The 27,120-nt window shown below is 41.0% G+C and overlaps 1 protein-coding gene across 2 annotated transcripts in view; it reads right to left on the bottom strand.

The window, feature by feature from the left end:
* The window catches only part of LOC111660378 (single-stranded DNA-binding protein 2), a 50,971-nt gene that overhangs the window by 11,140 nt on the left and 12,711 nt on the right, over positions 1–27,120 (bottom strand). For both annotated transcript variants that reach the window (XM_023413638.2, XM_023413639.2), the window contains exons 2-4: positions 18,952–19,024; positions 15,879–15,940; positions 15,443–15,527 (exon numbers count right to left, since the gene is read on the bottom strand). In XM_023413638.2, the coding sequence (XP_023269406.1) occupies positions 15,443–15,527; positions 15,879–15,940; positions 18,952–19,024 (220 nt within the window). The remainder of the gene's footprint in view (positions 1–15,442; positions 15,528–15,878; positions 15,941–18,951; positions 19,025–27,120) is intronic.

Raw genomic sequence — 27,120 nt, forward strand, 5'->3', positions numbered from 1 at the left:
AGTGATCTTCCATTTTAAAGTCCAACGACCCATCCATCCACCTCAACGTTCTCGAAACACAGATTTCCCTATAAACCACGTTGTTTAACTTCTTCTTTTGCTCCACGGCCACTCAAAGTAGCCAAACTGTGAAAGTCTGGGGTCTTTTTTTAACACATCAATGTCACATTTATTTAAAAAACTAATTTCTGGGATTCTGAATTTTTTTTGTCCATGTTATATGCTTATGTAGAACATTTCATTATTTGATTTCTGTACCTCTAAAATAGAATATTGGTATCGCCTTAAAACAGGAATATATGTTGTAATAGAATAAAGATTACTGTTCTAGCTGAGCTACACATTAACACACATGGCCTGAAAGCTGTGTTACACTCAAGAACAAAGAAAAGACTCTATAGTCAGACCAATTGGACTAATGGGAATGATAGCAATATGAGCGGTCATCCACAGTGGTAGGGGCAAACAGTCGATGAGACTTAAAGATTTTTATACTCATAAGACATGGTATCTCTACAGACTGGGAGAGTTGGTGTTAATTCAGTATTCAAGAAATACTCACGACTCTTCCAGTTACACTAATTACCTTTATCAGCTGGCTTGTGGATGGTTATAGAGAATGACTTGAACAACATTTTATGTTTATTCCATTGGTAACGACTTACTCGGACTGTTGATAACAGTTAAACTAAACATGCTGATGCACTCATTCCTTTACTGTACCACCCCCATTCAGCAGCTATGCAGTCAATCCTTGTTGCTGATAATTGTGTTAACAGTGAGATTGCAGAGCTTCACCTGATGCAATGTAACCGCATCAATGTGGTGCAATTAGCTCATATTAGCCACAACAGTGTAGTGACCAGGAAGTTAATGTACTCTGAATTTGACTCTGTAAATTCCTGTTAGCCAGTTCTGTTTAAATACTGATTCACAGCCAAGCTCAACATATTCCAGCACTTAACCTTTGTAAACATGAACAGCACACAGTGTTACACACTGTTAATGAGTCTATCATTTACACTTCTCACAGACCAGTGTTTACACTTTTCTGACAAGGCGGGGGGAGAGGAACAACGAGATACTGAGCTACTGGCTTTACACATTAGCACATTGTATCATGGTGTACTGCACGTCATGCATGGTGTGAATGAAACTGTCAACAATGACTTGTGTAGTGAGACTTGGCACATTACTGGTTGAGTTCAGCTACTATGCATTGTGCTTGACCCGATGGAGTTGAGAACAAATTGTAAGAACCAGATTATTTCACAAATTATTCATCATTTCTCAACTGGTAAACAAAGTTGTTGTTGTACTGTATTACATCTAATAAAATACATCATTGAGAGTAATGAATCCCATCCAATCCCCTCAAAATCCTCTCACCTCTCTCTTTATACCAGTTCAACTCTTTTCTCTTTGTCTATTTCATTTCAGAGTTTTGCTCCCTCTACCTTCTGTGTTCCTCTCCATCTCTGCTGTCTTTACCGAGATCCCAGAAAAGACCTGATCGGAAAACAAGACATTTAATTCATCCGTCTGTCCTTTCAGCAACACCATTACGTTAAGCCTTTTGATTCCACGAGTCACTCACTTGTTGAATGATTTGCTCTTTGTGTCGCAATGTATACTAGGATTCCTACATCTGTACTTACTGGCTTTGGAACCAAAAGATGTTTGTGATGAAACCTGAGGCAGTGGAACGGCCACTGCACGTCCTCAGATGAACACGGGCATCTCCTGGTAAACTCATTTGTTGCATAAATTATTCAAACCACCACCCTCCAGGAGAACGCTACAGTATACTAGACATACACAAGAAGACATACAGTGCAACACACTACAACATCACTCAATGTGCTCTAAAGTACACTGCCATAAAAACAAAACGGGGGTTAAAAGAGGGTAAAATGAGATGTGTAAAAGAAGATTCTGAAATCCAGGATTTAAGAAAAAAGGTAGAAAAGACTCCTTTCCACCCTTCTGCCATCACAGTGCTACAGACAATGAGTAAAATTTCTCCAAATGAAATGACGCACTTTACTGATATACAATACAAGCACATGCTTTATCTTATCAGGCGTTCTTTGCTTTACACGACTGTGGAATGAGTGCTGCGAGGAGAGCTGACTGATTATGAACAAAAAACACATACAAAACATTTTATGTAAAGTAATAAAAACCGGCTGTGCTCCACTGTAAAAAGTATAAAAACTGCTGAAGGAGCAGTAGACATTTAAATGTAGTGCAATTACATTACAGTTCACTACTTAGCAACCTAATCAGACTTTCTACATACTACATTCACACTACACTAATCCCATCAGGCTAAAGGGCTCAGTAATACTTAATGAGATAAGTCGCAAACTCTTTTGTTCCTATATGTTTACCGATTGTGCTCCTCGCTAATGCGTGTGCGCAATGCATGCATACTCTGTGTGTGTTTGTGTGAGAAGGTGGGGAGTCATTTTCATTCAATACTTCAGAGACTGAGAGACCCTCAGAGATGCGTGAGTGGAATCTCAAAAGGCTGTCTGTGTCTATCTCCTCCCTCTCTCGCTGTCTGTTTATCTTTCTCTCTCTCTTTCTCTCTCTCTCTCTCTCTCTCGCTCTGTCTCAACCTGCATCGGTCACTGTCTGCTTCCTCCACCACCTCTCCTCCTCTCTCACAGGCACACTTTGTTTCTCACACAAATCAAGATAGGGATGGCAATATTCTATATTTTTCTTATTGTCAACAAATCTTATGAGAACAGAATAAAAACAACATTGAATTGTTCCTACAAACAAACGTCGACTGTGTATCAAATGCCTGATGTAACTTATTCTTCTCACTGCGAACCAAAAACTTATTAGATACACATGAACGAGCCACGTTGTTGCACTTGGTGACATGTTCCTTCATTACAATGAACATGGGCAATGTAATTTATTTTCAGTCAATCCAACATACACTGTCCTGCTGCAGTAAATAGAACCAAATGTGTATTCATCTGCAGGCTGAAAACAGTCCTCAACAGATGCACTATGAACTCCTGCTTGAGTACTCTTTTTTTTTAGAAAACTGCAGTGCCCAGATGTTTCAGGAAATTAGCCTTTTTAAGAAATGAAACTTTACTTTTGTGAACACTATTCAAAGACTTGTATTTAGAAGGAATGTATGGGCTTGAGATTGAGCGCCACAGAAAGGATAAGGTCTAAGTCTGAAACTGTTTGGAGACAGACTAATGCATTATTGGTTCTGGTTATTTAGTAGGATTTGCTAAGACAAATATACAGTATTATACCAGCCTTATCCTTAAGAAGTACTTAACTGTCAAAATATTTAATAGAGCTGAAAATAACCATTATTTTCAGTCAATAAAATGCCATTTATTTTTTTCTTTTTGTCTATTAATTGTTTCTGCTAAAAACTGTCAAAAAATAGTTAAAAATGCTTGTCACAGTTTCCTAAAGCCCAAAGTGATTTCTTCTTTTGTCTGACCAACAGTCCAAAACCAAAAGGTGATATGAAAGAAAGAAAAGCAGACAATCCTCAAAACTGAGAAGATGACAACAGAATGTTGATCTACTAATTAATTAATCGATCAAATGTTTATGTTTGAACACTTAACACCAAGTTCACGGTAGAACTATGGCCAGTGGGTTAGGGTTTACATATTTCTTTAGCTCTTCAGCTTCAGGGAAAAATGACAGATGGACAGAGCAGTAAGAGACTACGTATACAGAAACGTAACAATTACAGCTTGAGATGCAAGTTTGTAAACCCCTTCTGTATGCTGACTGAGAGACAGAGAGCCGTTGGGTGGAGGGAAGTGGTGGGGTTTGGAAGGGTTACCACTGAGTCTCAAGGCCACCCGCTGTATAACAGGATCTACAAATGACACACCACACAGGAAGGAACTCCGTTCCTCCTCCCTCTCCCTCTTTCCAGCTCCCTCCATCCTCTCAAATGCCATTAGTCCACTTCCTGAACAAGGGGGTGGGGGTGGAAAGAAAAGATGGTAGCAGTGTGCATGACACACACACACACACACACACACACACACACACACACACACACACACACACACACACACACACACACACACACATGCTCGCACAAACGCACACACACGCACAAGCAAAACACACATTCACATAAAAATATGAGAGCGGAAACACAATAAGAAGACTGATTTCTACATTGGTATACATGCACAGGCTATAACTTTATAGTCTGTCAGTCACTGTCAAAGGCACAACTACAATGTATCTATAACTAAGGGTTTTAACTAAGAAGAAAGTAAGACAGACAGAAACAGAGAAGAAGTGTGTTCTACCAGCACTGAGATGAGAACGGGTGTGCTCTGCCTTTGACCATGTATTATTCACAGTCTCCTGTGGCGACCAGAGACAGATCAACAAGCTCCACCGTCCAATCCTGAGCCAGACTCACTTTTCAATTTCAAGGGAGATGGGCTTAAAATCGCCCTCTGGCATTCAAAGCTCCCTTCTTCACCAAAACATGCCATATGCTACACCAGTAAAACACATAAATGGGTGGAAAAAAGTGTTCTCTCTCTGTACTTCATTCCAGACCTCTGCTGTTTAGCAACAAAATCTGGCTGCGTTCAAGCTGCCAAGAAAAAAAACAAAAAACAAAAACATTGTATGAGTATAACCATGTGTTTGTCTGTTAGGCTAACAATGGGACAAACCCAGGTTGTTTTGGCTGATATTCAAGTTTCATCCAGCCTGGGTTTGTTTTTGTAGTTCTGGCAGTTCCTTTTGTTAATTTAAATACTGTACTCTCCAAGTTATAGTCTAAGTTTGGTGAATATATTACATATATATATATATATATATATATATATTATATAAGATATAATTGTGAACAAATTACATGCTAAGACCAAAACAAACAATTAACTAATCCACCCTGCAAGTACTATCTGTGTAACTGCCAAGCCTAAACTTAAAATGGCTAAGGGGCTGTTAGATGTTCATATAACAATACATTACAGCAGTCCATAACTTTCTCCATAAAGCCAATGTTTTCACTCATACCTCACAATTGTGTTTTCATGTAGCTACACCTGACACAAAGTTCCTACCCAGTAAATAGACCACAACACATAGTTGACACACCATGAACAAACTGGTGAAATACATCTAGGAAATGGCTCCTATACAGTTTGTGTAGTCTGATTAAGATTAGTTTGTTAATTCCTCTGTGCCACAGACCTTGAGAGCATGGGTGCTGTTTATTATGGGACAATCCTACAAACACTTCCCTTCTACCATAAATACTCAACTAGTTTGTTAAATGTGTATACATCCACATCTGAAAATAGTCCCCAACAAATGCACTATTAATCTTGCCTGAGTAACGTTTGCTAAAGAACTACACTGCCCAGGTGTTTTAGGTAATTATTGAGCCTTTATACAAAATGAAAGTATACATTTGTGATCCACAAGGTTTTTGTTGTCAGTAGAAACCAGTGGATTTGGGTCTGATGGCCACAGGCAGGTTAGAAAGTATTGAGAGACTGAGGTATTATTGGGTTTGGTCTTTTCATTGGATCTGTTATCAATAAGAAAAACAAAGAATAGTGCTATCATTTTATTTGCTGAGTTCTGGTGAGACCAGAGATTTCTTTGCTTAGGCTGACGACAAGGAGGAACTGTGAAAATAACACGAGTATAAGGTGGTCATGGCGGTGGAAAACATTGACTGGGAGTCATTGTTTTCTTGCAAAAATGGGTCACGTGATAGGACTATGACAAATCAGGGAAAGGTACATTGAAAAGACACAATCAGGAGGCTATCGTGGAGGTCTGCGTCATTGTTTCCAAAAGTTTCCGTTTCTATACGTCCAGACTAAAATGTAACCCTGGAGTTTTCCAACTAAAAGGAAGCGTTTCCAAAAGTTTTAGGGGCTCGAAAACTCCGGGGCATTGTGGATGCCAGGCGTAAATGTAGCAAAAGTGATGCATTTTAAAACTAATGAGAGAAGGTGGTGACATTACCAAGAAGAGGTAAGATAGAGCAAGACATGGTCAAACAATTCAGACATTACAATGGTGTTAAAACAATGGATACGGGATATTGCATTAACAAAATCAATAGTATCTGACTTAGACAGAAGAAGAGGAGGAAGAGGTCACCAATTTCAACCCGCTCTCAAAGTTCACCTTTTTCACCCTCCTATGTACATCTTTTCAATCTTTATCACCTTCAGCTTCACCTTTATCCCATGCAACAAAATCCCCACCAGCACATTCCCTAGTGTAACATTACAGGTGATTACCAGGTAATGTGGCAGCACAACACTAATCTACTTGGCCTCTCTGGGTGATTACAGGTAGGGTGATATCAGCTCCACAGGGGGTGACAATGAGGGGAGGGGGGCGCTGGCCGTCTTTCCTTTATCACTGATGTCATTATCGACCCTTGTAAACATCTCTGAGGCTGCGAGGAGCTGTATAATATGTGAGGTGAAGCCGCGGGCTGATGCACTGTCAGATACACATACAGAGCTGAAAATGATAGTCGCTTTGGTGCTGGAGACTCACTTCTCCCACCACTATCTCAGTTGGTTCAACGACACTTGGGGGAGATAAGGCAGATGGACTGAACACAGAGGAGAGGGAAGGGTAGAGAGACACAGAGGAAGATTTAAAAACCACGGCTTTAAATGAAGAGGAGACTATGTCATGGTATTTTCTATCTTTGCATCTATAGTGTGTAAAAATAAAACCTGAAATCCATAGATTTTGCAATCTTTAACACCAAATGGTCCAATGCTTGTATTTTGCAATTGCAGAGATTAAAGAATAGGTTGGAGTTAAAAAATTGTCAGAATTGTTGATACAAAGACTCATCAATCAGAGGCCACAGCAAGAACTAATGAGAAGTCACTTTGGGTGTCTCATCTTGCAGTCATGCTAGTGCTAGAGGGCCAGACACAGGAGACAGCATAAGATAAGGATATGGGTGTCTACAACAGCAAAAATACACCGGGGTTAGTTGGGGTCAAAGAGATAACTTGCTGGTCTGATTGTGTCAGCATTCTCGCTTTGCCCTCCTGGTCTCCCTCCGTAGTCCTGCCGCCACTTCTACAGTTCAATCTCTGGATCAGTCACTATAATCCCTTTCACATGTGACCTGTAAGGTTGCCGCTGTGTAAAGCGTAACAGCGTTTCTATAACTTTCCACTCAGATGGGTCAGGGAAGACTGGATGTATAAGAACACATTGTCCAATGTGCAAAACTGATTGACATGATAGACTGATTCCATCCCAGTGTCTTGTGTTTCCATAATATCAACTCTGACACCCGTTTTCTGGGTGAAGCTGCATGTGTGAAAGCACAGAGAGACTGCTATAGACAAATAACATATGCTCCTGACTAAGCCCCTTATTTTCATAATCAATAATAATAACTGCAGTCAAACCAGAAATTACTCTCTTGCATCCTGCAGCTCTGTTTGAGCTTGTTCTCATTCTTACACTGTCTTGTCTTCCCCTGCCCTCAGTTAACCTCTCCCCTCCACTCTGCACTCATGCCTTCCTCTTTGCCCCTGCCCGCTGCAGAGCAGCAAGGCGTGCATATGTCAACATCACATAAACACTCCACCTCGGCATGTCCAAACACGCATGTGACATGACTCAGCGTAACAGGACAGTGGAAAACACATTCCTCGGAGACCAGAGGGCTGAGCGCAACAGGCCAGTGAGAGAGGAAGGAAGATGATAAGAGACATAGAGAGGAATGTAGAAAGACAGAGAACAGGGGACAGAGATAGACCGAGGGAATGAAGAAGAGAAAAAAAAACTGCTGATGCGAAAGAGCGAGTAGGAAGCGGTGTAGAGAGTAAGGAGGGAAAAGAAGGGGAGGGGAAAATAGGAGAAAAGGAGCGAGTGATTGTAATGTTTTTCTGGAGAAAGCCAGCGAAGTAGAATATAAGCAGCCCAGCATACAGTTATTGTTCAACACAGCAAATTTCCCTTGTTTTTTTTTTTTTTTCAAACTGTTGGATAACATGACAGCCATTTCCATCTCTGCTAAACCTATGGAAATTCCCCTTCTTTTTCTCCCTTCAGCCGCTCTTCACTCAGCTTGCTCTTCATTGCCATGGCAATGATGTTACAGTGAGTCACCTCCGCATCTCCCTCCTCCTCAACACAGCCAAGAAGGAACATGGGAGTGTATGAGAGAGAGACATAGACAGAAAGAAAGAGAGAGAGAGGGAGGGAGGGAGCGAGAGAGAGAGAGTGAGAGAGAGGAGGAGAGAGCGCTCTGTTTCCCTGGAAACAGACTGGGGGTCTCCCCAACCCCCATTGGTTCTCAACTGGTTGGAGTCAGCTTGTTACCCACAACGCTTGGAGCCAACAGAGTCTCTGTTTCTAGGTTGTCTCTGTCCTCTCTGTTTTGCTGTCTCTTCATATGCATGCACACACAGGTACTGGTCAGAATCCATTTCACGCCACTGAATCATGCCTTCTCAGGTTTGTCTTATACTCCATAATCAGATAATAAAACATCAGTCCCCAACAGCATCTTAGAGAGTTTTCTTTTCTTTTCTTTTTTGTAATTATTGCAGTCGGGAATGGCTGAATTTGCAGACGCTTTTCTGAACAAATGTGATGCAGTTTGCAGCATGTCTTGGATTATTTCCAGACAAATAAAAGTAATGCTCAAATATCATAAGCCTGAGGGGGAAAAAAACTGAAATAGTGTAAGGAAATAACTAATAATCAGTATATAATTTGTTCCAGTATGCGGTGAAATTATCTTCAAAAGAAGTAATGCAGCTGGTGGTAATTGTAACAATATGTAACAAAGGCTTAGAAAAACAAGTTATAGCTGGTTCAGCTCAGGTTAGAAAAGTTTTGCTGAGATTTGAATTGGTAGAGCTTGTTAGGAGGCAGCTCTGCCTGAGAAGACAACTTCAGGGGAAAGAAAATGAAGTTGGACTGTTGAGGTGGAATATTTACTTTATCTGATCTGGACTCTGAAGAGTGGCTCTCATTGGGATTACTATATTTAGAAAAGGTTAGTGATTAGTAAACTAAATTGTAAGAATTCTTTCAATTTGACGAATTAGTATGAAAGAGACTGAAAACACAAAAAACAACGATTATACCTGTTAGATCACTAGATGATAATTATGTATATAATCTTGCGCAGAAAGTGGACACAAAACAGAAAAGCAAAACGGAGAGGGTCTATTCTCTGGGGAGCATAAACGTGATCAGTGAATTTCATGGCAATCTGCCCGTTGCGTTTTATTATTTCCTCGGTACAAGTGGAAATTCAAGCAAGAAAAGGTCGACACATACTGCCATCCCTGCACTGCTAGAAAGAAATGAAACATTAATAATTAACAATTTCAACATTACAGCATTTTCTATTGCAACTTTCATGGCAAGTGCTGTGTGTTATTGTGTTATTAAGATTGCAGAACATTGGTACCAGTAAAAAAACAGAACCAACCAGGCTGAATCAGGGGTAAAGCCCCATTATATGAGTAAAACTGTGCTTGTTTAAAAGAAGGCCACAACCCCCCCCCCCCCCAAAAAAAAAAAAAAAAAACATGTCAATGGTCAAATGAATGAATGAGTGTCCTTCTGTTCAGTGTAACAGTCCACATGTACAGTGTACACTACATGTTTCTCATTGCAGACAGGAAACGTTTTCAGTTAAACCCCGCGGTCACCACACCTTCCTGTCCTTCAGCTTCACACAGACAGCGCAGCACATTATGTGTGCACTATGTGTGTTTCCACAGATATTAAATACTGAGAGTGCATCAGGATGCAAATGAATAAAGCAGCCCTGTGTGTTATTACATTTCTACAAATATGTGTATCCTTAATAAAGACAGAATGTGTGTGCTGCTGTTAAATTGAGCGGCGTGGGTACATTTCCATGCAAGAGTGAGAGAGTGTGAATGTAAGATCTGGCAGCGTCAGATGGAGCATTTTTATCAAAGGGGGTTGCTCTTGGCACTGCCTCTTGATCTCTTCTTCCCCTCTAACTGCCGAGTGCCTGCTATCTCCCACAGTGATGCCACACAATGATACCAGACTCCCTGTGCTATAATACTTGCCTGTAACGCTGCTGCCTATCTACAGTGCATTCGATGTTTGCTGCTCACTCTCCAGTTCATCCATCTGTCAATCTCTTTGTTAATTTGAACCAAATTAGCTTTGTGCAGGCAGCCGGCAGAGGCCACTGACACAAGCTTTTATTTGCAGTTTCACCAATACACAAAATTTTGCCAAGTAATAAAATCTTAAAACAGTGGTTCCCAACCTGGGGAGGTGTTCCCAGATAAATCTGAGGGGTTTAATGAGAGCATTAAAAGGGATAAGACAGAAAAATATATACTGCTGAAACACAACACAACTTTTCTTTTCTTGTGAAATTCTGGCCACTTTGCATTCTTCTTCCATCTAGAAATAAAACAACCTGAGAAGGAAATATCACCCTTTGCTTGAAATGCTCTCAAGTTGTGTGTCCACACTGTGGCCATGACATGCGAGATGTCACAAGCCGAAATGATAAGTCGATCAAAAAGATTGGCTGTTTTATTTGTTGTAAGTGAATTGAATATTTTTCTGCACTTTTTCCTCTGTGGCGGTGAGAGCTCAGTGCACTGCACACATCCATTGCATTCAAGGTGCAGAGCATTGAGCTTTCTTGGCCACCGTACCTTTCACTTTTTTCTGACATTTAATGAATTGATTAACGTCTTTGTAAGGGGTCAACTAAAGGTAAGGTGAATTTGTTTTGGGTTTTTTGGGGTTTTTTTGCATTACGCAGCAGCCACACACATTCTCTGAATTTTTTGGGATATTTATTGGTAGAAATGTTCGCCAGCTAGTCTGTCTGTCTGTCTGTCTGTCTGAATTCCTGAAGTTTTTCAAAATTAATGTCCATCCTTGACTTGTCTCCCAGTGAGGCTGCATGCCTGGCCTTTTCTGCATATGTGGCCTGTCCCTTTAATACTCGTCTATTCGTCTTCTGGCCCACTTACTAGCAGTTGGGCTTTCCTCTTTAAGAATCCATCACACATTCACACAGTGATGAGACAGACACATGGGGCTAAAAGCCTGATCACAGTGTGACAATGGTAACTGTTCAAGCTATTGCAAAATACTTTCACAACCACCTACAACATTTCAGTTCACAGCATATTTTCAGTCACAATATCGACTTAAAACGAAATACAAAAACAAAAAGGACTAGAAGCAAGGGCTTGCTTCAGTTAAAAAGCACATTCTTATCTGGAGGCTGCACAGCACGACCAGTACAACTGTCGGACGCCGATAATCTCCAGAAATCAGGAGTCAGGTAACGCTCTCTGTGGAGTTGTTTTTTTTTTCATCACTTCTCCAAAACTCCCCAAATTTTTCAAACTCGTCAGCCCTTCTGGCACCAGTCTGCCTTTCTGGCTCTACACAAATTGTCTCTTCCAGAACTTACAAGAATAATTCACTGAGGGAATTTTGAACATCACGCACCAATGCACTTAACACAATTTATAAGGACACATTTGTATTTCAATTAAATGGACCATTTTTCAGTGCAGCAAACATTTTAAAAGGGTCTAAATGTCATTATGTAGTTGAGGAAATGCTGTTAATATGCTCAATATTGTTTCCACAGGTCTTACAAGCAGTTTCATGCTGCTTGACTCTTTCTCGCGCCACTTTCATCTGCTCATATTTTGTAAAAACATCAAAGAAATTAGTTGGAACAAAAAAGTTTGCAGGCAGAACAGAAACTACCACCAAAACCAAACTACCTTCAAAACCATATTTCTCTCCATTTATTATTTAGCTTGAGACATTGCAATATATATTTGTATTATAAACACATATAATGCATATCAATGCATATGCTGTCAGGAAAAGCCTGAAATGATCTGCATGGTTTGACATCTTATTCCTCAAAGACAGAAACACAACAGCAACCGATTTTCGTCTCTAATAAGGCCATTTCCGGGTCAAGCATCAGAATTTAAAAATAACTTGTTTTTATGACTTCATGGCCTCTCACAAATGGAAACTGCTCATTTAGTATCGAGAACACAATTTACAAAGCACTTAACAGAACTGTAAATGGCCTTTCTGATGCCTGAAAAGCCCCGTCTGAGGTTGGAAATCAATAACATTGCATCTCGCTTTGTTCATCATCTTTTCTTTCCCCCTTAACATTAGATTACTGTATTAATGTCCTTGAAGAACATTCTAAGGTCTAGAGATATGATGGACATATACAGTACACAACCTCATGCAAAACATCTTGCACATGTAAACAAACTTAAAGAGAAAAACCCAGCTAAAAGCCAACTGTGTCTACAGCAGGTAGTTTAAACTGGGATAATCGTTCAAATCGAGTCAAAAGCCTTGTCACAGTCCCATCAATTATCAAAGGGAAAAGGGACACAATGATGTGAATGAGCTCCTACATCTCCCCAGCATTAATTAGGACTTCACTCAGTAATTAGCTATCTGAAAATAATTACCATCAAAATGTCTGATTAAAATCTCCATCAGTCTCAAAGTCAGGAGACTGAAAGAGAGGCACCAGCCTCAAATTAAGGCGTGCTACTTTTTCCAACCAAGTCCACCGCAGTTGTCCCCTCATTTTGTTTTAATTGAGTGGCAGATATGTGGGTAGTACCTCTGATTGGATCTGCGAAGCAGTGCAGCGTTGCAACAGTTGATTGAAAGTGACCTTGGTCTAATTACAATTGGTTTAATTATAATTCTCTGATTACATCCCTGCAGGAAGTGTAAGAATAAGACGTTGCTGGTGGCCTCCGCTAATGATGTTAAAATATATTCCGAATGATTTCTGAATTGAAATGATTCTGATAAGATAAGAAGGCAGAAGATACTGTTGTTGTCACCTTAAGAACAATTACATTTAATGACGAATGTGAATGTGTTTTGTTTATTTTTTGGCTTTGAGCCGTGTTTCAGACAAATCAATCAGACAGAAGTGTCTGCCCCTCTTTTTGACCTCCTCTCTTTCTATCCATCTCCACACTTCCTTGTTTTTTCTCCACCTTTCTCCTCTCCATTCTGTCTGCCTCTCAGGTCTGAGGTCGTGCTGCCCTCCAGCTCCTTTCCTCAGAGCCAGGATGACATCATCCCATATAACTGCCTCGTCCTCAGAGTGCCTATTCATCACCCTGATCATCATCGCCAGCATCAGCAGCATCACCTGCGTATGTGCGCGCGCACACACACACACACCTACGGCAGGAGGATAAAAGAAAAGAGAGTCCCAACAGTTCTGCAGGATTGCAAGCCGAAAGGAAAGAGGGAGAGAAACGCAGGGAGGGAGAGAGAGGAGAGGACGGACAATCCTGCTGGGGTAGGCAGAAACCCCTGACCTGTGCTCTTCCAACAATACATCTCAATAAACCACAGTGCAGACAAATCTGATGAGTCAGACTTCAGGCTACAGAGGCAAAACAACAACATAAAAAGCAGGAGAGGGAGGACCCCCCCCCCTCCCCCATGCACCCACCCACCCACACACCCACTCAAACCCGCCTTCCCAACTCCACCTCACCACTTCCCGCGAGGAGAGCTGCACTTCCTGTCTCTTAGTCACCAGTTAATCTAAAACTTCATGCGCTCTGGCACAGCTCACTGTATTCCGGTTACTGGATGGTGCATGACTGAATCAACCCATGCCTTGATGTGCAGGAATTACAGCAGTAAAGTGGAGCCACACTGAGAAAACACAACAATAAACCATGTTTCTACCACACGGGCGACTGTGTGCTTGCCCAGTCTGCTCTACAGTGTAATGTGCTCACAATACTTTAGCCAGATATGTGTGTGTGCGCACGTGCAGCATTTTAGAGCTGCTGTTCTCTGGTCGAATACAATAAGCAGGCACTTAATCACACACTTTGAATGTCACAACAAGCATTCAATTAAACACCACTTCAGATAAAGGATTAAACCAGTTTGCAAGGATGTAAAAGTTGCAGCCGTATCGTAACCATCGCGCTCTGGGGTTAAATGTGAGAAAGTGTTGACGGTGAGTGAATCCTAAATTGCAACTTTATGGTCTAATTGTGCACCAAAATTGTGCACCTGCTCTTTTGATGTCATCTCGAAATCCTTGTTATGAACTATTGTAATGACAAAAAGAGAAACAGCAAGCCACTCTCTGTAAATGTTGACATTTATATTGCTCTTTGCACCGTCTGGTAAGATATAATTCTTCAAAACTGTATAATGCAAACAAACCACAAGGAAGTCGGAAGTAGACAGACACTGGAGCGAGGTGTTGTATTTACACATTGTTTTGATGACAACTGGTCTTACTGTCATTGTGGTATTTTTTGGAAGACAGTCACCAGTTTGTACATGTTTCCTCATCTTTGATCTCAGCTGACCTTAACACTATGGAGACCCAAAGCGCTCAATATTAAATAAATAAAAAATTGCATGAATATATACAGAAAAATGTAAAACATAATTATAATTAATTATAATTTTTTCATTTATTATAAATTAAATATAATTCATTGATTTTATATAATTTTTTAATTCAGTATTGTGAAATGTTATTTCATCTTGCTTTTTTCTAGTTTATCAGGTTATTTGAGGTATTATTTTTTGCCTTTCTACAGTTTTTACTATACATGTACCTTTTCTAAAGTCTGTGTTTTTGACTCGTCCTTGCCACTTGTCATCAAATAGTTTTTATGTCTGAGCGTCTAACAGAGTTAAACTATGTAATATGGCTGTCTGTGCATTCACATCAGAGCAAAACACAAAAATGACCTGCACTTAGGGCTGTCACAATATCAGATTTTCACTACACAATTATTGTGGCCAAAAGAATTCATGATGATAATATCACAAAATCTATAAAAAAACATTAAATAATAATAATAATAATAATAATAATAATAATAATAATGCTATCTATCAAATTCATCTTTAACTTTGTTTATTGTATTTTGTGTCTTTTTTGGCAAATGAATGAGACTCAAATATGAGTGTAGAGAGGTGGAGAGAGCCTATAACCATAACTGCAGCATAACTGCAAAAGCATATAAAATGAACTGATTAACAAAAGATCCACAATGTATAACATCTGCCATCACAATATTATCATATGAATATCATTAAAAATACATCTACATCAATATATCATTTTTTAAATATCACAAAATATCACGATTATCATCAATACCGGTCGTGACACAATCTTTTACTGTGAAAAGAAGCAGATGAAATGCAGTTGACAGTTTCATGGTTATATATGTTATATATGTTTATTATTTATTTCATAATTTCTAATCCTTTAATCTAATATTGAACACTTTGGGTTTCCATATGTTACTGCATCTTTCAGAGAAGTGCCATAGTTTCAGAAAGAGCAAGGAAAGCTACTTCAGGGAAAACTCACATAGTCATGAAAGGCCTTGGCCTCACTGGAGTGTTCACATGTGTCTCTTCTCTCTGGAGCTGCACAGTACAGGTCCCAGAAAACACTACAACAAACAGAGAAGGCAGTCAGAGAGGAGAATCATGACAAAAGAGAAACACTGAAGCCTGACAGATAAAACTAACAGTCCATTTTAGCGACAGCGTAATCCTGCATCAAGACAATAAGTGTGATTCTATTATCAATATTGCAATAGATGACTTTAGGTGTTTTAGTGGGTTACAATTTGTAAACAGCAAACTGAAAAAGAGCTGTTGGGAACAATTAATGAGATGATGACAAATAAAAACAGGAGGAGAAGGAGTGAGGATGATCATTTTGTTCAATAATGTCAGAGACGAGAAACAGCATGTAGACGACTGTAACCTGAATCATTACACAGCACAAAGACACTCACCACCACCATGAGTGGAGGAACCCCGGAGGTTCTCCTAATGTGATGTTCTTCTCCCATCGGATCTACACAGACAGACAGAGAGCGAGAGAGAATGAGAAGCTTCAGAAACATATTGAGTATTAAAACATGCCCGACATCTGAATTACCTGCTTTACAAGATTGAAGAGGTTGCAAGGGAATTCCTATAACACATGCCTTTATGTAATTATATTATGATTCTCATGCCATGGATTCATATAAGTGGATAAGTGTGTGCCTGAAAGCCCATCTATTCAAGTACGTGAAAATGTTTCAGTGCAAGTGCGTGTGTGTGTATGTGTGTGTGTGTGTGTGTGTGTTCACTGAGTCAGGAAGGTGTTCGGAGTGTGAGGTCAGAGACATGTACCAGCCTGAGGAGCCCAGTCAAACCTTTGTACAACCCACACACCTTTCGCTCTGCTGCTCACCCACATTATGTGTTTCATTCATTCTTTCCTACTTTCTGTTCTTCCTTATTCACCTGTCCAGTCATTGCCGCAGTCAATCATATTTTGTATATAAGAGCTCGGATAGTTTCTTTCTTTCTTTCTCTCTCTCGTACATTACAAAGTACATTAGGTTGCGTGTTTATCTTCTCTAATGTAATGTTACTTCCAAGGCAATAGGAGCAATTTATACATTATTTTGTGCGACTGCAGTGTGTAGTATTCACCCAGTGTGTGAGAGTTTTGTCCTGGATGTTTTAAGAGTTTACACTAGCACCTCTATCCTGCTCTTTATTGGATTTCACACCCCTGACCAAACCATAGTTAGTCATACTAAAAGTCTTTTCTCTTGTAGCATTAAAAGGGAAACATCTGGACGTGCAGCAGCAGTAACTGCTGAGTTCAGACACTGTTCGACCATCTGACAAGCACTTGGGTTGAAGCGCTCTGACGGCTTAACACCTTGGTCAAGGTCAGTGGCTAACACGAGTGCTGACATCACCCACAGTAGGGATGATTTATGTTTGTACACGATGTCACAGTCCGACCAGCAGCTGTGGGCAGCAGTCTGACTGCTACTATCAGACTATGATGGTATTGTTTAGTCTGCCGCTCCTCTCTATAAACACACTTACATCATCTCTGTCGCTTGGCGTTTTCAAGTGATCTCATGTTCATCTTTTTAATTTCCCTCGCTGAAATGTTTCATATGGGTATAAAAGAAACGAGACTATTGTACCACCTGCTCTACTGGCAGTGTGAATAAGCACTAACATAACAGGAAAAACTGAATCACTTCACTTTCGATCAGACCGTCCTGACCTCAGCTGCAGATCAGACACAGTGACTTTTAGAAGGAATGTCTTGCTTTGAAGTTTCTTTTTCTTTTTCTTTCTTTTTTTTTTTTGGTGGGGGGAACTGCCTCTTTTTGTTTATCCCACATGCTTTCACTCTGAGTTAACAGTTCTAGTGAGGACATGTCAGTTAACATTATAGGCAGCCAGCAATTTTCATACACACCGTGACAAAGATGGATTTTCCTCCCTCATCATTGCTCAAGTGGTACAAAAGATGCGGAATGGGCATGACATCCCATCGTTTCTCACATTTAATTGGCTGCAGCTCAGTCCAAACACGATTGCAGACAGTTCAGGTCAGGACACTTTTGAGCGTGCTCTTTTATCCCCCCTTCATCTGGAAAGCGTCAAAAAAAAAAAAAAAACACAGACTGCGCCCGCATATCCTGTCTTCTTGTGGTCTGCACTGCTGGGAGGTTCATTCATTTACCTACACTATGCTACAGTGAGATCCCTTCAGCATGATTATTGGCAGATGTAGGCTGTGTGTTGCTGGGGGGGGGGGGGTTGTCGCTCTCATAGCACAGAGGCCTGAGATTTACTATTAGCTTTACTTTAATACAGCATTTTCTTTCTACCCATAGATAGATTTTTACCTTTTTATTTTGCCTTGTCGTCCTTGTGCCTCCTTGTGTATTAAGGTTTAAGTGTGTTTTTGTTATTACTGTTTGAGCCATCAGTTAAGTTTGACAGTTTCTTGTTGCCTGCTCTTCTGAGCTGTTTGTCTGTGTCTTTTGGTATTTACGTTTAGGTCTCCAGGTCTGATTCGTGACTCGTCTTTCTGGGCTCTCGCTTCCTGAGCCTGAGGATACACTGTAAACAGATGTGGATGATAAAAAGTGGATAACAGGCCTTTAAAGCCATGTTTTTGCTCCACCCCACTATTCCAGCAAGAGCTACATTATGGTGTAATGCTTACCCTGTGTGCGTGTGTGCGTGCATATGTGTGAATGTGTATTGTATACAAGCGGCTCTGTTTATACTTGTTGCACTCTTAGCTAATGCGTTCCCACACTTGAACATGACACCGCCTATCCTTTTCATCTCTCACATCTGCGGAAGAGAGAGAGCAAGTAGTGTGGCAGAGAGGAAAGGGTGTCAGAGAGACAGAGAGGTGTATGTGTGTGTGTGTGTGTGTGTGTGTGCGCATGTGCACAAAGACACACTAAGTCAGAGTGATGAGAATTGGTGCCAGCTGATGATGTAACCTTTTCCATCCCCCCCTCTCTTTGTTCTCCTCTTCCTCTGGCTGATGTACAACAAGCCTCAAGCCACTGTCTTCTACATTGTAATTTATCGTCATTTAAGGCGAGGCTGCAGAATCAACTGACCTCATTTTCACCCCGTCACCTTTTTACCTCTGCAGAATTAAAGTGAAGACAAGCCCGCATCTCAGAGGAGAGGATTGGAGAGAAAGATCAAGAAAAGAGTGGAAAGAGCGCAAAGAGAGAAAGTAGAAGAATAAAAAAGAAAAGACAAAAATGCGATTGAAGGAGATGGACAGACGTCAGCTCCAGACTGAGCGTTGTAACTCTCCCTGTGCTCCTGCTCCACTCCCACTAAATGCAATGTTAAGAAGCCCTGTTTGCTGCTACTAACCTGTTGGCTCAGCACTGTAAGGCCAGGCTAATTCAATTAGCTGCTACACTTAGTGGACATATTGCATGAGGGTCAGACCACCCCTCTGACTTTACACAGAGAGTACAAGGCCTGTGCTCCCTCTGACACACAAACAGATACAGCATGACTTACCTCTGAGAGAAAGGTCTGTGCTGACTTCTGTGCTCCTACATGCAGCAGGTACTCGTAAACATACAGAGCTAACCTGCACAGAAAAATAAAGAAGACGGTGGGAGGAAGTGGGTTAGTGTATTCATTAAGATCCAGACTGTCAACAGCAGATGTTCTGTTAGTGAAAAACAGATTAAAAAATATAAGAAAAGGGGAGGAAACCATCTACTATAGTAAGCAGTCTTGGTTTTACAAGCAGACAAAAATTAAGCATGAAATTCCCACATTCACCTCACGTAGCCCCCAGTTTGAACTTTTTTTAGTATGAAGACTTTCTCATGAATGTTTCCTGGTCATCTCTGTCCAACTTCAGGGCCAGAAACTGCAACAACTGCTTTAAAACTTTAGACAATCATACTTCCTACTCCATATTTAAGATGAATCCATTCTTAAAAGAGAGTTTCTCCCAGGATTACCTAAAAATAAAAGATTAAGGAGCCTACGCATGGATACAAATTGCCAAGCAGCTCCAGGACGCAGTGATGTGCAGTGATGTGTGAGGGCGTCACAGTCTGTTACAAATCTCTCCAGAAACGGGAAAAGACGCACAGCAGCTTAGGAACACTAATCGTCTCCCGAATGCCAAACAACAGGCAGGGCAACCTTTTAAGACATCTGAAATTCAGTCAATGTTATGCTTCATCTAAAACCCACCTGTTTGAAGAACAAACAGCGTGGTGATGCTTGGTGGGACTACACTGTGAAACACCTCACCCTTGTGCCGCAGGCTCTCCACAGACTTCCTCCCATGGCTTTGATCGCAGTGAGAATTAATTACAGGCTTGATTTGTTAATCAATTCTCCTCCCAGAGTGTCTGTGCTGGTTCTAACAGCAACTTGGAGAGGGGGGGGGGCTGATGATCCGCTGGTCTATAACTACAAGATAAACACTGATCCACAGGAGATCGATAGCAGATCACACTGACTCCACAAATGGCACCCTAGATTTAGAGAAGAGTCCGGTGTAACAGCAGAGAGTCACTGTACAAGGGCTATGAATAATGACGGGTTTCTCATGGATTGAGCAAAGAAGGCAATTAATTTAAGTTATATCCCTGAGATGCACTGTATGTATTTACCCATACTAGAAAATACATGCCCAATTAGAAGTTGGTGTACTGGGGTATTATGGGACATCCAGTGTGTTGGATGAACTAAAGTTGAAGCATGACGCAGCAGAAGCTTTGACCTGGAGCTCCATGTGTCTGTGTGTGTTTGTCTTATACATGTTGATGATTATGTATTGTCAGGCGTGAAAGATGGTCACACCGGGACAGCAGCTGTCCCAGAACCCCCGCTGAAAGGTGCTACCAGCCTGCTGTAGCCGATCCACACTCCTCTTACATCGAGGTAAAAATAAACTCCCCAGACAGCCCTGTCTGCCTGTCTGAAGATGATGGACTGCACACCTTTCGGCTTTGCACAAAGGTACTCTGCCCCCCCCCCAAACAACCCCCACTCCTTACCATCCCTCTCCTCCATTTCCATCTCTCTTCTTCATCATTTTCATCCTGAGTCTCCTCCTCTACCTCTCTCTCTCTTTCTCTGTGCCTTTTCTGTCTTGCCTGTGCTCTGCTTTCTTCTTGCCCTCTTTTTGGTAAGAGGCCATGTTTGTTTAATGATGGAAGGATGAAGGGAACCTCTTCCTCTCTATCCCTCCCCTCCCTCTCTCCATCCCCCACTCCGCTCCCCTCCCCTCCCGTGGCCTGGCAGTAATGTTTAACCAAAGAGACAGAGACAGAACGTTTCACAGGGACAAGGTTAACGGAACAATGAGAGGCTTGACAAAACTCTTGACACCTCGACAACTGAACATGAATAAAAGATGCGCTCATTTTTTATTTTTTTTTCCCTGGCACTGTACAACTCCGAACACTTCTAGAAACAAACTTGCTCAGTCGCTCTTGTTGTGCATCGTTTTTCTGTCAACCTGTTTAAATCTGTCAACTCCCCTGTGAACCCTCACGCCAGCCACGGCGGCATCAGTATGGAACCATTTATTAACACTGAAAGATCTCATGTTTCTGCTGTGAATACATGCACAGCGATGACGCCGAGCCCGATCGGCTGCGTGAACAAATTCATTGTATCAGTGGGAATAAATAAAGAGATGAAAGCTTGTCCTCAGCATGCATTGGCCTGTATCCAGTCAGCTATGTATTACCACGCACACACATAACCACAGCCTCGCCTGGTAGCTGCCTTTGAGGCAGACTGAAAAAATCGACCTATGATTGATTTTGCAGGAGCTCTAAGATGCACCCTTTGGCCCCTGATGTAGAGAAAGGGTCGAAGGAAGTGAAGAAACCATAGAAAGGTGGGCGGATGAGGGCAGCAATGGGGAGAAAGGTGATTCAATAAAAGAAAGAGAAACATTAGGGGATATCAGAGGTGAATAGGTTAATGCAAGTTTTGAAGAAGAGATGAAAAGGAAGGAAAAATGAAGGATGTCTTAATTCATTCACTGCTCCTGACCTTAAACACAACAGCTTAAATGCACAGACGCTTGCAAAAATACACACATAAATCACACTTAAAGCACTCCTCTCTCTCTCTCTCTCTTTTAACACTCACCGACAGTAGGCAGAGTTGAAATGGGACTGATAAGCAGACAGCTAAGCAGCAGATGAAGGCACTTTGTTAGCATTCAGTGTATCTATTGAACTTTAACTCAAAACTACTAATTTCCTCAAAGACGAGTGATAGGCTTTGAAAACACTAAACCCCCTCATACTGCTCTCTCATTGTTCACTTACCACTTGTTCAGCCAAGCCTCCCGCTGATAATAAAGCGCCCAACTATGTGGAACTCATCTGACTGACAGTCAAAATACTGAGCGGAGATAAGGGTTGAGGATTAGAGGACGGTGGGACTGTTCAAGGTTAAAAATCCTCTAAATTTTACACATTAAAGTGAAAGCAAAAAAAAAAGACTCTCTTGTCATTAAATACACTGTCATTTTAAATAATCTCTGAATTAGCATTTGAGGTAAAAGAGCTCAAAGGGAGGCAGCCAATGCATTTATAATGTTTTTGACTCCACATTAGGTCATTCACATTAAAGCTCTTTTGGTGTTTGCCCTTGCTGTCGGACACACACCAGAAAATTGAAGACATTTTTTTATTCCCGGCCTTGTCTGCCCTGGCAATTTGTGTTGTAAATAAGAACCACTTTACATTAATCACAACTGCAACCAGGATGATTGAAGAGATCAGGTGGCTCCCACTTTGCTTCCTCTCCCTGTGCGTTAAAGATGTGTGTGTGTGTGTGTGTGTGTGTGTGTGTGTGTGTGTCATGGGAAGCAGTTGTGGTGAGTGGGTAGTATAGTGGAGAAGGTGGGGCAGAGAGGGGAACTTTAAGATCCTCACCTGACCCCTTTCTCCTTCAAATTCAAGTGGTTTTGTCTTCTGTGAGTCACATTTAATCAAATTCATATTTGAAGCCGACCCTGATTCCTGTCTCATTCTGTAAATCTGCACAGGACCAGACAGCCAGCGCGCTTGAACAGTCAGAGACTGAGCTTAGCTTGATGAAGGCAGCAGGCGGAAACAGTGACCGGCTACTGTGTTGCCTTGTTACTGAGCCGTGCAGCCAGAGGAGAGGAGAGCAGGAAGAGGAGAGCACCTTGCAGCTCAACCACAAACTGCAGCTTAAAGCAAAGACATGAACCTATTTTCACAAGATCAGCATTTAGTAGAGACCAGTAGATCACTGCTAATCAATTTTACTGCCATGGCGATCAAAGTCTGGCAGAGCTTCAAATCACAACAGATAATGGCTTCAGTGATTGGATTTGCCTGTTACAGATTAGCTCCAGATTATTTCACTCTTGTTAAAGATGAAATGGAAAAGTGATTATACTTCTGATCTGAATCGGCATGCTAATTGACATATTTACAAGACTTGCTACTATGCTGACACAGCCTAATAACACACATTTCACCAGGAAAAATCTAATTAAGTCAATTCCTGCCAGTAAACATGCCATCCCCATCAATGATAACAATTACAATACAGCTGTGTTAGTTGGAAATAGGATTTCCTTATAACATATAAAATACATAAAATATAAATCTCTGCTGTGTGTGTTCACAGCAAAGAATAATGTTAGTAAAATTGAAAAAACTGGTGCAGGTCACAATTTTTCTTTTGTAGCTGCACATATATATATATTTTTTTAACACTGTCACACAGTAGAGCCAAAGTAGAGACACTGGTATATTGTCCCCTCATCCCGCTGCCAGTAAGATGCCATAAATTTGCCTTCTTTGCCTAAATTAAATTCTGGTGTTGGGTGTGGGCAGCGGCAGGAAACGGGCTCCACCCACAGAAAGCGATGAATACAATCTCTCTCCTAAACAGCATTTAGAGAGCGGTGTGGTCAGAAAAGGACGTCTCGTCTCCTTTGCTACTCTGTATGCAATGATCACGGGCTGTAAACTGTACAGTAGTAAGGGTACGCTGTGTGTTTGTTTCATTAATCTCAAATCAGTTGAATTAGGGGATTTAAACCTGCATATATTTATTTATTGAAATTGTAAACACAGCATTGACATATTCTCCTTAAAGTTCTTAAAGGTGAGCGTGTTAACAAACAGCAATCCTTTGGAGTCATGTTTCTGGCCATGAATGCAACTCCTTCTAACTCTATTCTGAGTGGAGTATCTGGCTCTTTAGCAGTTAAATGCTCCATGGTGTCCACTAGCTAGTTGCTTGTGAATGATAAAATGTTAAATGGTATTGATAATGAGGTGAAATTTATGTAACTGACTACCTAACTTATATAAATAGTCAGAAAAGGAGATTGAATTTTATACAGTAAAAAAAGGAGGGAGAAACAAAATCAAACCGAAGTGCACAGGCTTAGTAGTTAGAGTCTCTGGATGGTGTCAACCAGGAATTAAACCATGACTCATATGAAGGGGTCAGACACAGGTTGAACACATGTTCAGTAGAGTGTGTTGTACACAGACTTTCTACACTGAACAACAGCATTTTATTCTCCTGTTTTGGTTAAATGTGACAAGGGATTTCTGAGGTATATCCTCAATAGGCAATTGAATGAAGATAAAATAAGAACAAACAGCCACAGCCTGAACCATACCACCCCCTCCCCTCTCCATTTCCTCTATGGATAAAAATTACAGAAAGAGAGAGAAAATAAGAGAAAGAGCGGGATGGGGTGACAGGAGCGCAGCAGAGAGGGTTGAAAGGTTCTGGTGAAGAGAGGAGACTGGAGAAGGGGGATTAGAGACAGAAAAAAAAAGGCAGATGGGTAGGATGGAGGTGATGGGCGCTGGCGGATGAGCCCTGAGATAAATGCTGGTGAGATCTGTAAACTTTAATATTCTAATGTTGAGGATTCTCAGTGCGAGTGGCGTCTCAGTTAGCCAAGCACCCTGCTGTGACCTCCTTCTGCAAATTAACACAAGACCCAGCAACAAAAACAGTCAGGCTGAACTAGACTCGATTCCTTACATTCTGTAAGGGAAAAATTAAATGACTACATGCCGTGCTGAAAACATAACATACAGGACAGAATGCCTCAGAGTATGCACTGAATTTCATTATGTTTTTATAAATGAATTTCAATGAGTTCTGTGTGAGAGGTAATAACAATGGAAAAGTAATCCTCGATTGAACTAAGTCACCGTCAGGAAGTTGAAATATTGTAATTATCTCCTGGATATGCTTACCTACTACAAAAGACTAAATTATGGTCTTAAATCTCTGCTGTGTGTGTTCACAGCAAAGAATAATGTTAGTAAAAGTGACACTGTGAAGTATCTACTGAGAGCTATAGTGTCTTTGAAGCACTTTGCTTTCAAGCGAATGGAATACTTTACAGAATAATAAAGCAATAAGAAAAAATAAAGTCAGTCCTTTAAATTTCCCACGGATGAAAAAGCCGTCCCACCTTACAATGAATTAGGCTTGCAGGAAACTCCAGTTTGGTAAAACTCATAATGTTCAGTTACAACACCACTTTCAATGCTGTCTTTTTATTACCTCCGCTAAGGAGGGTTTGTTTTCACCTGTGTCTGTTTGTTTTTTGGTTTGTTTGTTTGACAGCAGGATTTCGCAAAAAAAAAAAAAAAAAAAGAGAACCGATTTACACCAAACTTGTTGGAGGGATGGGACAGGAAGAACCTAATAAATTTTAGGGCTGATGTGGATCATTTGCTGTGCATTTTAATTTTGGTGTATGTTGTTTGACATTGGCTTTGGCAGAGGTCTGCGCTCTACTCAGTGTATGTTCTAGTTTGTTTGTTTGTCAGCGGGATTTCGCAAAAAAGTAGTGAACCAATTTACACTGAGGAGAACAAATCAAATGTTGTTGCCAATCTTTCCTCAACATTGCAAGATATAGAATTTTTTCGACATTTTAATCAATTTCTAATAATGTATAGATCTTGAGGTAAAATATCAGGCATATTAATGGTTGAGATCTATGACTTTGTACAAGTTGGGACAGATCCAGACAATAAGATCCAGGTAATAATCTGAATCTCTCACAGACATGTGTAGGATGGTTTGGCCTTGGTGGAGATATGCGCTCTGCTGAGTGCCATTATAATTTTGTCATGCAGTTAAACAGATATCCCATTACGTTTTAGTCAGTGTATGTGATGAACTACTTGTGCCTCTATGCTAAAGCAGCTTGTTTGGAAAATGTCGAGATTTTTTTCAGACTTTTCTCTTTACTACATCACAGCATTTTGCAGCATATATGACTGATGCAATACAGGCACTGACAAAAGTAACCACAAATACAAAGGCAGCGTACTTGTTCAAAACTGAGCCATATTAAATTGAATCACAATGAACACCATGCATCAGCTTTGTTCAGGGTCAGTCATCATAACAAGCCAGTTAGGTAGGTACACGAAAACCAGATGGTTGCTTTCTATACCCTGACTCATATGGGATTTTTGAGGCTGAAAATGATATCGATATTTGGGAGTTTTTAAAAAACATTTAGTATACCGGCCTAACAGTTTGGCATTTCTGTACTTCCAAATTTATGTTGGCCTGGCTAATTTATCAGTGTAGCTGTATTGCTTTCAGCTTTTACATATAGGCATTTAAACCGTGAGGCAATATAACTGTATTCTGTATTGTGTCTCTGTGATTCGGTCCACCCCCTTTGTAGTAATCATACGATGAGTCTGGTACTCTTGTATGAGGCAGCGGTAAAGACCTGTTGTTTGTATCCTTGCTCACTGACCACACTGCCCTGTCATGATATCACACCTCAGCACAGAGCTGCAGGGCACGAGAGCAACACAAATCACAGACCCTTGTCTTTGACTCAGAGGTGGGATCATCAGCATTATCATTGTCATCAAGCCCGGTCTACATTGAAGCCAAGCCATCGCTAACTCTCCAATCAAGCCTCCAAAAGCCCACCATTAGACACAAGCCACCTGTGGATGAGGAGTGTTGGCAGCTTGAGCCCCTGACAACTCTGGCGAGAATAGAGAAAGACCCCGTCATAAAAGAGAGCGCAACGATCAAACTGCTGCCCCTGCTGAGGACAGCCCTGTGTGTGACAGCCAAACACTTTCCCTGATTAATCAAGCCTAGCAGCGGGGCTTTATGTGCCATTAAGAGCCTTGCAAAATGACTTCACTTCATTCATTAAAGTGGAGCATCCTCTGCGGCTCTGCTTGCCAGACAGACAGACAAGTGAAAGCTGGGAGAGGGATGGTGGTGGGGCAGCGATGAGGGTGGCGGGGGCACTGAGGCAAGATAAACAACGACAAATATAGAACCATTACAATGTTGAATAATTCATCTTATATGCAGGGCTTCAGGAAAACAAGGGGGAGAAAAAACAACAACAGCCCAAACAACCATGAGGATTATGAAGCCTTTATACAGTGAAGAGCATCTTCAAAACAGGGCTATTTACGCACACACCTTGCATGGGAAAAGTACAGCGACAGGATCATTGACAAATAACTTTACATGGAAAATCAGGTTCCAGTGGACTAATCCGCAATACATTTTCATTCAGGTAAAAACTATAGTTTTAATGAATCTGTGCAGGGGAGCTATGTGCGAGTGGATTAATTGTTTGAAAGCATGTTAGCTGCCTACGGTAGCTGCTTTGTTTGAGCTATTATT

This window comes from Seriola lalandi, unplaced genomic scaffold (assembly GCF_002814215.2).
Source record: "Seriola lalandi dorsalis isolate HSWRI2012SDOR001 ecotype SW California unplaced genomic scaffold, Sedor1 jcf7180002054517, whole genome shotgun sequence".
Lineage (NCBI taxonomy): Eukaryota > Metazoa > Chordata > Actinopteri > Carangiformes > Carangidae > Seriola > Seriola lalandi.